The 13,035-nt window shown below is 27.4% G+C and overlaps 1 protein-coding gene across 1 annotated transcript in view; it reads right to left on the bottom strand.

Annotated features, from left to right (window-relative positions):
• The window catches only part of LOC129976681 (PP2C-like domain-containing protein CG9801), a 39,732-nt gene extending 27,007 nt beyond the window's left edge, over positions 1 to 12,725 (bottom strand). The window contains exon 1 of the mRNA XM_056090385.1: positions 12,461 to 12,725. Coding sequence (XP_055946360.1) covers positions 12,461 to 12,597 — 137 coding nt within the window. The 5' untranslated portion in view covers positions 12,598 to 12,725. The remainder of the gene's footprint in view (positions 1 to 12,460) is intronic.
• Between the last annotated feature and the right edge of the window lie 310 nt (positions 12,726 to 13,035).

Below are 13,035 nucleotides of genomic sequence, written 5' to 3'. Positions count from 1 at the left end.
TTATTCGAGAAAAGCGGTTGCTCCACTGGTTCAGAATTCATAGAAAAATTCTAAAGTAGAAATAAAAACTGGCTTTTCTACTTAAAAAATCTTATTACACACCTGCATAACATATAATGGTTTGAATAGTTTCGACACACATATTCCACCAGCAAATAGTTTATGTATTCTTTGATATAGTGAATTAAATATTAAGTTTCACTATAACTGATGAGAATAACTTTAGTTCTCAATTACACTCGTTTTTTTTTATTGCACATATAAAAGATAAAATTTAATATTTATTCTACTCAATATCCATTTCGAGTAACTAATAAAAGTAATAATAAAATATCTACATAAAATATTCGCGACATAGGCGTAAGTATTTATACATTCTGTATACATACTATATACAGAATATATAGAAATATATTTCTGTAATATATAGAAAAATATGTAATCTGTTTCTTACTGTGAGTTATGTAATCTGTCGTATGTTTTGACGATTAGAGTAAGATTTTTTCGAATCTCCACGTTTTAGATCTTCCTTAGTTCGAAAAACACATTCTTGGAAAATATCTGTCCGTCTGTGACAAAGCTACCAAAAATGCTTCAGGTCACACGAATGAAATTTGGTACATGATCATTATACCATATTTATAGTTATCTATCAATTTGAGCCAAATTGAGAGGAAGTCAGTCTGTTCGGCTGTTCGAATATAAGTTAATTTAATAAATCTGAAACGAAGAAAGCTAGATGAAAATTCAGTAAAAAAATTTAAAAACACTAGTGTAGTCATTTATGAAATTTTGGGCCATATCCAATGAGAGGTTGACTGTCTGTCGGTCTGTACTTTCATAAATATGTAAATGCGATAACTCAAAAATGCGATTATTTAAGTATATATTTGGAATTTGATTTTGTGACTATAAAATCTCTAATAATAATAATAATAATAATAATGCAAAATGTGTTGGCATTCTACAGGCTAGATCATTTGATCTAAAGCTATCAAATTTGGAGGATGGAAATGTTTATCTCACGAAATTTTTTATATATATGCATTATTAAGCGATATTTTGGTGTTCTACCATAATAATTTCTGAAAATATAGCAGAAAAATAATTTTACATTATTTTAAAATTCAAAAAAATATATTTTCATACTACAATTGAATTACGATGCAATTTTCTGGATTTTGATATATTTAACAAATTTTTTTTTTCATAATTTTAATAATAGCTTTCAGTTTTTATATGAAATTCAAACCGGTTTCTTTGTTTCATTAAATATAATAATCACGTGATTTTCTACCCTTCTAAAAGCTAGGGGAAGAAGAGAAGATACTATTTTATTATGCATGCAATTTGCATGACGAATAAGAAAGAACAGCAGAAAACGACGTGGAATTAGAAGATAGTAATTCTTTAAATGGCACTATGATGTCATGGGATTCGACTCCATTAGCAAAGTTCATACACACTAACAGAATAGGTGAAAGAATATTAAAACAATAAGCCTTTATATATCTCTATTTGATGTTTAAAAATACTTCGTTTAAGGAATCATGAAGAAATTATGAATTAGAGATTTAGCGGAAATTAGACAATATCCCTTATTCTCAATATATTTATAATTATAAAATTAACTGGTCTCAGGAGAGCTAGTTTACAATAAATTAATCAGCGCTAACGTTTACGGCAGTCAAAGTTAAACATATTGAAATGGCTTCAATTTTTTTTAAATTTTATATCATATGACGCAGAATATTTTAAGTTTTCTTTGAAATTTTGAAAGTTATCACACACAAAAGATTAAATTCTTCAATTTTAATGTATAATATAAAGCAAAGATTACCAAATTTTTAAACATTGCGATTCATTTGTTAGAAACCGAGTCAACAGCGATTTATTTCATTCTTAAGCGAATTGAATTTTTTCCTTAGACGAAAGCACATGTTTCCGAAAGGGTTTCCTGGGTCTGAAAGGAATTTGTTAAAAAAAAATATTAAACATTATTTTTCTTTAAAAATATATTTCTAATGAGCGACTTAATGAAAATTCTAGACCACATATCTTTGCAAATTGCGGAAAGATAAATAAACATTTGAAATTTTGTCACGGCCAGCAAAATGGGAACCCCAGATATAAAAGAATTAAAGGTTATTATTATTATGAATCTTCTACATTTGACAAAAGATAAAAGTGTTAGAAAAAAATTCATATTTATAACAACAGACTAAAAATTCATCTGGAAACCTCAAAAATAAATGCAATGAAACTTCAATATGCGGTTTGTTAGCTTTTGCATTGGTCTTGATTCATTCCTACTCATTTCAATGTTAAAATATCCTTCTTAAACAAGTATTCGATAAGGCGTCGCCAAAGATCAGAATATAAAAGATGCAATTACGATTCACACTGAATAGAATCTAAAATCAAACGTCATATCAATCAAAATTAAAAATAGATAAATAAAATTCAAATCTGATCAATTCCTTTTAAACAAACAAAAAAAAAATGTGCAGTAAAAATAAGATAATTTCTGTCTATTATAAATAAAACGGTACAGTAATGAGAAATTACATTTTTTGATGCGTTTGGAAGAAAATTTATATAAAAAAAACATCTAATATATTTGTCTCTATATAACTTAGAAAAATTATTTTAAAAAGGCGCGGCAATTAATCATTAAAAACCTATTAAAAATGTCTGACATGATGAGCATATTAATATTCTATAGAAATTACAAAATTTCATCAAAAAGTAAACATATATAATTATACTGTATGGGTAAAATATACGGTCTATATAATTTTGATCAGCATTCGATAGTGCGTCATTTGGCAACAGTTCTTTGAGCAACGTGCCAAAGAAAATTTGCGGTAAAAATAATTTTTCTGAAAATTAAATTTGGCCTACTAAATGAAGTATATATTTATCATGCAATGTTCTGTTTCTAAATATGAAAAAATCCCGAGATACAAGTAATAAGAATGGCAATATATTTGCAGATAAATATGACAAAAATATGAAACTGCAGTAAAAATATTTTTAAGGAATAATGCTGACAAACAGACGATTTATTTTCGATATGCATCCGCTGAATCGAGAACTGAAACATTGCCAACTAAGAGAATAGAAACTCTTTTTCGTCTTATAAATAGGAAAAAAGTTAAAGCGCGACAATACAAATGATGCCATTTCGTAGGTCCAAATAAAAACATATCATTGATTGCACAACTACACCCTTGAAGATAAATTAATTTCAACTCGACGTCTTCGTTATAATATGAGGATTCATTTTTACCTTAAACTTAAAAGGTTTTTAACCAATAGAATATCACAAATGTAAATGACAGAAAGCTACACCACCATGTTTTATTATACAATATTTCTAACATATTTCAAGGGAAAATACATGCGAAAAACTAACTGTTTTTCAATTTCTTTTTCCATTCGTTGGCTTTTAAACAAGAATTTATATATCGGTTAGCAATGAAAAAAAAAAAATTATGAATCAATCATATTTCGCTAATTTAGTCAGCGAAAATGCAAGTATCTATTATTAGCGTAAGTCTTAGGAATCGAATTTGAATTAAAATCACAAAAATAGCGTCCCTTTGTTTCTATTATATATCGTCAACATTAATCGTAATTTTGTACATTATACGATGAATGAAAAAGAAATACTCGTCAATAATATATTACTTTCATCAATAAGATCGAAACTGCTTATTATTGTAATTACTTACTCAAAGAAATACAAACATAAACATTCAAAACATCTACAAGGTTATCAACTTGTGCATCTTCTCACGTCTCAGATAATTAAATGGGCAGAAAAAATAAAACAAAAACAGTCTTAACGTTTAACTTTCCCTCGAGAAAATCTGCGATAATTTATGTTCAGTCAAGAGCATATAATTCTCACGCGGGAACATTACCTGTAACTGCCTGAGGCTTTAACATGATGCCAAAAATTAAAAGAAAAATCTTGTGGCTATCGTCCCGACGGGCACCTAACAGGTTTTAGGAAAGCCGGCCCAATGACACACTATGACTCTCACCGGAAATCACGTGGTGTAATGAACTTTAATCACACCTAAAAGATACTCAATGTAATTTTTGTTTTATTTATTTATGGTAAACGATTGCTACGAAACATGTAAAGGTTTGGAAAAGCAGGAAGTGTTCTTTCTTAGCAAATACCACTTGCAGATACCAGTAATAGCATTTAATCAGTTTGTTCTAACGTAGGTTGTGTTACAACGACTGGTAAAACAAGAGTTCAAACGTATTAATTTTCATGAAACGAATCAGCAAACTTCTATTTCATATTTAAAAAAATATTCAGACGGAATCATATTGAATCTATTGATAAACCCTTTTTTCATATATCTACCGATTCTTTGAAAACACCATTTCCAAAATTGCAACAGATATTTAAAATCCAAAGATCATTTTGATTGGTTAACTAAAAACATCTTTTCCTCTAAAACGAGCAAACGATTGTTCTAAGAATCTTTCATTTATTTTTTTCCGTTTCAAGATTTATTATAACGAATAAATAAATGATTTTACAATTTAGAAACAAAATTTAAGATACAATGTATCATTAAAACAGGAGAATATTTTACGATAAAATAATTTTTTTTCCTCACAAACTACAAGAAAATCAAATAATACGCCTATGCATTATATATTATTTGAAGATGACAACGGTTACTAAGCAATGATTTGTTTATAAAGTTAAAATGAACTTTAGTTTATGAAACTAACAATCCTTTTGATTTCAACAGAAGAGCATTTTTTTTTTATCAGCAAGAATATATTTAAAACTTCTTACCATTTATTTTATTACAAAAATAGAATTATATCAAAAATGTTTTAAAAAGAAAGTAATTTTTTTTTAATTATTAGACTATTATAGTTTTAAAAATTGAAATATGTCTTGGCAATTAACTGTAAAATTATAGATATTTTCTACGAATTTGTAACTTCAGCTGAAATGATTATTAAAACTTAGAATATTAAATGAAATACAAATCAATGAGCTTACATATTTGAGATGAGTAACAAATATTTGGAGTAATATAAAAAAAGTTTATAGATGAATTTTTAATAAATTCTATTGAAATAATAATTTTGGATAACTGTTCCTAAGAGTAATTTTCGATGATTTTTCGTATTTTCATAAAACGCGATTTCATAATTAAATATCCAAGTTTGATACATTTCAAATATTCCAGCAGATAGTGTTCAACATGACGATAACGGAAATGAAACCAGTTTATACAGTAAGAGCGCCAATTTTCTTTTCAACGCAAACGCAATGAACCAAATTACCATACCCAATGCCATAAAAGTTTACAATTAGCAATTATTATTTTCACTTCCTTATCAAATTCTTCAGTAATAATGCTTTTTTAATTCTGATAACTAATGACATTAATACCAAGAAAGACTAAATGACTAATCTATCTAATATTCTTACAATATCATATATCTGATAAAATAAATGACAAACAATTGTTTGTAGACGAAATAAAAAGCAAAATTCGGGTTTCGTATTGAACATGTGTATTCGATTACAGAGGTATTTGTCCTATTGCGTAAATAAAGAATTTAATTGTCAAAATGATCCACTTAGATTATGAAACAATATGGTAGCAGCTTTCAACAACGAATTAAGCAATAAAATAAGAATAGTTTTGTCGTTATAAATATAAAATAATGAATTTGTAGAAACGCAAGGACTTGCACGCAATAAAAAAAGTTTATTTTTCTTTTCTTTTATTCCAAAAGCAGATGTTCGAGGTTTACAACTTTCTTAGTCAAGCATTGAACATTCAACAACTTATGGCGAAAAACATGATAAAAGGAAGAACTACAATGAAGTAGCGGAATTTAGAATGCATGTTTTATTTAAAAACTTCTCTTTCCAAGTCCATAAAGTTCAAGAATTAAACTCGTAAAAGGCACATTTTAAAAGGAAAGGAATTGAATAAGTTTAAGAGTTTTTAAACTTTTCTTAAGCGTCATACTCTTAACTGTGAAAATATTTGTATTTTTCAAGCACCGTTTAAATAAGAATAATGAATAAACAAACTGATAAAAGAAAACTTTTACAAAATTTTTAAAATATGATTTCGTTGACAAAAAAGATTATGTGCACAAGATATTATAAGCACAAAGACAGATTATGTGCTAGTTAAAGAGAATTCCTTTGACAGCGTAGAAGAAATTAATGAAGACATGAGAGATAATTCATACGCACGTTATATGCGTAAAAATTACCACAGAATTAAGAATTAAATTTTACCATAAAATGAGCATTTTGCTGAACAGGACTTCAAAGCATACAACAACGTTATAGTGCAGTTATTTGTTAATTATGTACCGTTTGTTTATCATGTGATTTATGTCTTGCGAAATGCTTTCATTGTTATTATTATTAGCAAGAAATTAAAATTCTTTAGTTTATGACAAAAAAAAAATCAACAAAAGCCTAATAGTTCAATGCCATTGTAGCTGCTGTTAAAATTTTCTTTATTATGAAAAAAAAAGCTTTTTCTGCTTCAAAAACTCTAAAAAGTAGCAAAATTAATATTCTAATTTTACAGCGGTAAAACATTTAAAAACAATGTTAAAATTATGGTAGTACAAAAAATGAAGAAAAAGGTGAAGAAAAGAAACTGCTAAAGTTTCTTTTTAAAAAATCTATTAACGCCAAAACAGAATATTCAGAGGTGTATTCTCATTTTTTTGCAATCAAAATCCACCAATGCATAGCACCCAACCATACTTTTGAACACAATTCACGGTTTCCAGTTTAAAATACTCTATTCTTCAAATTAAAGTAATAGTCATTAGCAAGAACACTAGATAGGCAATAGAAGAGAGTACAAATGCCCTGCTGGAAGAAAAATCAAACAAAACAAAACATGCGCATAAAAACCATGGCTACTGATATGAAGAAAGGGTTATTCTTGAAAAACGGGATTGAGATCTGTATTAATGTCAAGGGTAGTTGCGTAGGAAAAAGGAAGGACACAATGAACGGTCAGTATGTACGTCACAAAAAGGTGTAACACTTGCATTTTCATTCGGTAATACACGGAAATGAGGTTAGGTAAATTAAACGGTGAAGCTATATAAAGCAAAAATGCCACTGAAATAATATGAACATAGTGGAACAAACTAATAAGAATTTATTAAAAAAATATTATTTATTTAATTCATATCTATTTTTATTACAAATTTCAAAGCATATATAAATCTATTATAATTAAAAAATTCAAATTTTATTACAATTCCATTAGGGCATAAATATTATTGTGAAAACGATATTTTTATTCCAAAGTTGTTGCCATTCTCGTGAGAATAACTGATTTAAGTACGCAAATATTTTTAAAAAGAAAAAGAAATAGCATTAAGGACAATATTAAATAAAATTAGCATCTAATTATTCTATCAGTAAAAATAAATATGTTAAGTAATTTTCTTTTCTTGCTTTATATTTTGTTTTGAATTTCTATTTCTGTAAACAAATACTCGGAATGTAAATTAAAAACATTCTTTCATGGTTATTGAATAAAATAAATCATTCAAACAAACAGCAGAAAGTTTATTCTCTCTAATATTGAAGATAAAAATAAAATATTTAAAAAACGAATTTGATCTAATGAATTAAATCAAATTCGATCTTTCGATAAACAATTTATGAAATTTAGCATTAAGATAATGCAAAATAAAGACATTTATTTCATTTTTATTTTATTTATTTACTTTTACTCTTTAAATGCACTTAGTTTTCACGGAAAACGCAGAGAATTTCGAAAATTAATCATGAATCTCTAAAATTTATCTTTGTAAAAAAAAAATTTACAATACGAATTGAGTAGCTGTTACATAAGAGGATTTGATACCAAAAATGAAGCAAAACAAACAATGCATTAAAGAAGAGATAATCTGATAAAAAGGGTTTTAGAAATTCATCTAAAGCCTTTCACAAAAAGCGGAATTATGATAAAGTATCTTGTACGAAGATAAAAAATACTAATTCATCCGATTCAGCATAAAAATTTTTTTAGTACAAACAATTACTAAGTAGAAAAATAGTCTTGGAATAAACAGATCACAATAAAAATTAAAGAAAAAAAAATTAAAGCCATGTTTGGTTTAGATCGTTATGCAAACTGCAACAAAGCCGGAAGGATTCGTGCAGCAACGATGTTTCGGAAATCCGGTAGCATGAAACAAAATACCAAAGTAAAACAAATATAATAAAATGAAACAAATACTCATTCCCTTTGTCTTTGAGTTCGCCCCCGTCTCCACACCGACCATCATTTAAAGAGTACTGTTTCGTTACGATATCAGCATTTCTTTACTGACATTTTACCAATACAACTCCTAAGTTTCTCTGAAAATGCTAAGTAAAGTAAATGCTGTTTAAATTATACTTCACTAATTGGTATTGAGAATCAATATTTTTAAGAAATCAAAATTACATTAACTTACAAATAATGCAAATAAATTCATAAATTCATTAACTGATTCCATTCAAATTATCGACGTTCGCATAATACATTTAAAAACTGTCAACAAAAAAAATGCTGGAATGCAATGGCAACTTTAAAGAAAAACATACAATTAGATAATAGATGCATGAGCAGCTACGCCTGTCTTGCGACTTAACACAAATTAACACCTTTCGAATAATTCAGTGTAGTTGACAGTCACTTATTTGTTACTTAAAATCTATAACTAATCCATTATTATTGCTTAACTATTTTGTTAGCAGTTGTATATTTATTGAACTTCAAGGATCATCTCTGTATCCTATTAAAAATTACCTACTCTAGGACGCGTTAAAAACTTGCAACAAGATTCATTTCCATTTTTGTTGTGTTTTAAGCAAATATATTTTAAAACTAAAGGTTTTAAAACCAATAAAAGTTAAATAACCACTATTCTAAACCAATAAAGATTAAAACTAACCTTTATTGGCATTGTGCGATTATTTTCGATTCCCCCCCCCCACCCTTCTTTCTTAACTGAAAACTATACATAATTGTGCCAAGTTGCTTCAAAATAATTATTCCTTAATTGATTTTAGTCGATTTATAAGTTCTAATCTAGATTGTTAAATAAAATATTAATTACAAAGTTGTAAATAATAGTGGATGTTTAGTTTTCAATATGGAATTTTTTTACGAGATAAAATAGTTCAGAACTTTCGAATCTTTCTTTGTAAATAAGTCAACTACTCATATTTAGCCATCGTAATACGTATGTTATTTAAATATGCACATAAACCATTCTAATACGACATTTATTTATATTAAATTATGCAAATTAATTCTGATCAGGAAAGCTAATAAGAAATAATTTTTTATACAGTGCCAAATTTTTAGAACGAAACTCGAATATCCTGCAGCAATCATGATATTGCATTTTCGTAATTTTGTATTTCCACTTTTCAACACAAAATTATAATGATGGTGAAAAATGACTTGCACTTCATATCTTGAAGTGAAAGTCATGTAACTTTACTATGACGGCAATTACTGAACAAGGAAACAATGAAGATTAAATTTTAAAATGAAAGTAAAACAGATGTAAAATAACGACGATTTCTTCGGATATTAAATATGCATCATTAAAGAGGAACTATCACATTTCTCAAAAAGTAATATTAATGTTTTCCTATAATACTATAAGAACATACTACAAATGAATTAAATTTAGTATTGTATTTAACAAAATAAATAAATTAATACTGGTAAATATTTGCGTTTATTTAATAGCCTATCAATGTCTAAACTAACTCAAATAGAAATAATTGTCCCAAACATAAAATTAGTGAAATATGTCAACAGACTAATTTTCATTACAAAAGGTTTCAACAACAACAACAAAAAAAAGAATTATTTTCGAACATAATACATGTAAGATTGGAAATGTTACACAAAATCCCCAGCTTTCTTCAGGTTCTTAAAATCAAAATTTTTGATGATATCATAGGCAAGAATTGTTCCTTTTTCATAATAATTTATTTGTCGTAAAAATTTTCAACTTCAAAAAAATATTCGATTTCTGTTCGGATTTTTCAGCGTCTAATAGGCTGCAACTATCTCTTAATTATGTAAAATTATTCATATTAAAAATAAACAACGTTCTTTCTATGTTTATTTGTTGAATTTGCCATTGGTGCAAAATTAGAAGCTAACGATAGTGAAATGGATGCGAATGGGTATCTTTTTTCTGCATTATATTCTATTAAAAGTTTTCTCATACGATTAAAATGAGACATGGAAACAAAGCAATATTTATAGTATTGTTAGATTTTAAATTACAGTATTGATACGTTTAATTTAAAAGTTCGAATCGGTCAAACGCGACACTGAAAATTTACAAATATTATCGAACCTTAAGACACAGAAATAATACTATTAACAAAAGAAACAAAACGAATGTGAAAATAATACGAACATCCCTGAAGAGCAAATAAATATTCATTGCTTTAATAATTCTATAACATTTTTAAATCGAAAACTGAATTTACTTCATAGATCTTTATACCATTCTTATAAGATTCAATTAGTTCACCTACTGATGTTCACTTATTTTTTGGCATTCAACGTATTAAAAAAAAAAAAGAAAGCAAAATGAAATGAAAATTTATTCAAAAGTATCAAACAATTCAAGTCAAAATAAGCAATTAAAAAAATATCCGAATAAAAGAATTATCAAAAACAAACAATTCCATTGTGTGTAAGCACAAAAAAAAAAAAAAAAGGAATATGGCATTTTTATTTTATTTATTTATATATTTTCACTTTTAACATGAACTTGCTAGAAAGTAATTCAAAGGCATCTCAAAAAATTAAGTGACAATACAAAATCCTCATTCAGTGACAATGTTGTTATATATATTTTACAATTCATTTCGTTTAGATTAAAAAGGAGAAAATTCGACAAAATCAACATTCGAAACCAACCAACAGTAACTAAAAATAAACGCGCATGTTTTAAAATCCGTTTTCTTTTGGGTAAGCACAATATTTGTAACCATACAATATTAACAAATGCGAAAATCCAACTTGAAATGAAGGATTTTTTTTCTTATTAAATTAAATGCCAATACAGAAGTTTTTAAATTACACGTGAAATTGTAACTCGAGTAACACTATTCGATAAGATAAAAATTTGGTTTATAAAACTTAGATAAGAAATTGTTATCAATCAGTTTTATTTCCAGTTCGTTCCGCATTAGGGTCTTAGATAAACAGTTTTAAAAAGCATTTTTTTTTTCTAAGTATTTCACTGGCAATTTTAAATGCAACTATGCGTTTCCTGTTTAATTTAAGCCACGGTACAACGCCTTAAAGTTTACATAGTAAAAGTCTACTACTAAGCAAATTTAATTTTACTAGCAACTCTTCATTTACAAAGCTTTTTAAAAATGCGATTTCGTTTTTTTTTAAATTTCAATAAAGGCAATAAACAAAATAAAAACCTTTCTTTGAGGGATGAGCATTATCAAATCGGTTAATTTTGCTAATAGTAATAAATATTTAAAAAACAAGCACCTAAAAGTTTTTAAACGCAAAATAGGGTTTTAAATATTTATTTAATGTCAATATCCTATACTTGAATTGCATAATTTGAATTCACACGAAATTTTCGAACAATTAATCTTTAATTATAAATCGACGGCGAAACAGTATACATTAAAAAAAAATATCAAAATAATAAATACTTTAATAAACTATTTGAACAGCATCAGTAAGGTTACAATGCTATAAAAATCCATATCATAACAGCAACAAATACAACTTGGTCTCGAAATTCTTTTTATACTTAGAATAGCAGATAAAATAGTTATTATTTCATTCAAATTTAACTACATCCTGATAGTGAACAATTATATCTAACTACAAAAATTTTTATTAAAATAAAAAAAGGAAGAAAAAATATCTCGTTTGCCAACCTCCCTAAAAAACCGCAAAGAAACAATCTTTTGTTTGAATCACTTTTCGAAATTATGCCCTTTGCCATAAATTATTCCTTGCCCACAGTTTCAAAAAATATACTAAATTTTACAAAAAAATATATTAAATTTTACAATCACAATTTTATAATCTATATTTCGAAAATTAAGTAGCATAATTACAGGAACAGTGCTATTTCATTTCATAACAGAAAGTAATAGATTACTTTCAACTTCTGAAAAAAAAATTCATTATTTTTTTTTTTTTTTTCATTGAAACTTAAACACATCCTGATTTAATACATATATCCCTACGACACGATATTTTTTCAACATGTTTTCAAGAGATAGATTTGGGAAAAAAAAAAAAAAAAAAAAAAAAAAACACTATCAAACGTGGAGGCAAACCTAACCACCCGTTCGAATTTTCTTTTGTTTACAAAACTGAATGCTAAAGAAGTTCTCGCATTAACTTACCCATTCAGATACTTTTGAATGAATGATTCTTTAGGTGTAGAACCGATATGGGGTTGATGATTTTCAGGTTTGGTATTATCCGTGTGTGATGGTAACTGTCTAAGTAATCCAGCGATTTTCTCTCGTAGCGTAGGCATTCTGATCGTTGGGGGTGTAAAGGAACAGCCGACGCCACTTTGTTAGATGTTGCGTGGTGGATGGAACGTTTTCTCAGTGCCACTGCTATCCCAACCGACAATACACAATCTGAGCTGCTCCGTAGCAGCATCAGCGTCAAAACACGCTAGGGGAGGAGGATTTCAGCTGGGAAGGGTTGCCACAGCAACGGATGCTCCGCACGAGACTTGGCATGCGGTTTGGCGAGAATGATGAATCAGGATCTCGAAATGAAGAAAAGGAGCAGATTCAGCAATTTTTATTTGCTTTTGATCTTTTTGTTTCTTTCTCTCGCTTTTGTTTTTTTAAAACAAGTTATACAATAGACGATCAGTTGTCTAACAGATATGAGACTAGAAAATTGCCGAATTAATAGATACACTTTAAAAAATGCACCTTAATGCCTAACTCTGTTTCAC

The sequence above is a fragment of the Argiope bruennichi genome, chromosome 7 (assembly GCF_947563725.1).
Source record: "Argiope bruennichi chromosome 7, qqArgBrue1.1, whole genome shotgun sequence".
NCBI classification, from domain to species: Eukaryota; Metazoa; Arthropoda; class Arachnida; order Araneae; family Araneidae; genus Argiope; species Argiope bruennichi.
The sequence above is the reverse complement of the archived record's forward strand: the minus strand, read 5'-3'. Positions and strand labels throughout refer to the sequence as shown.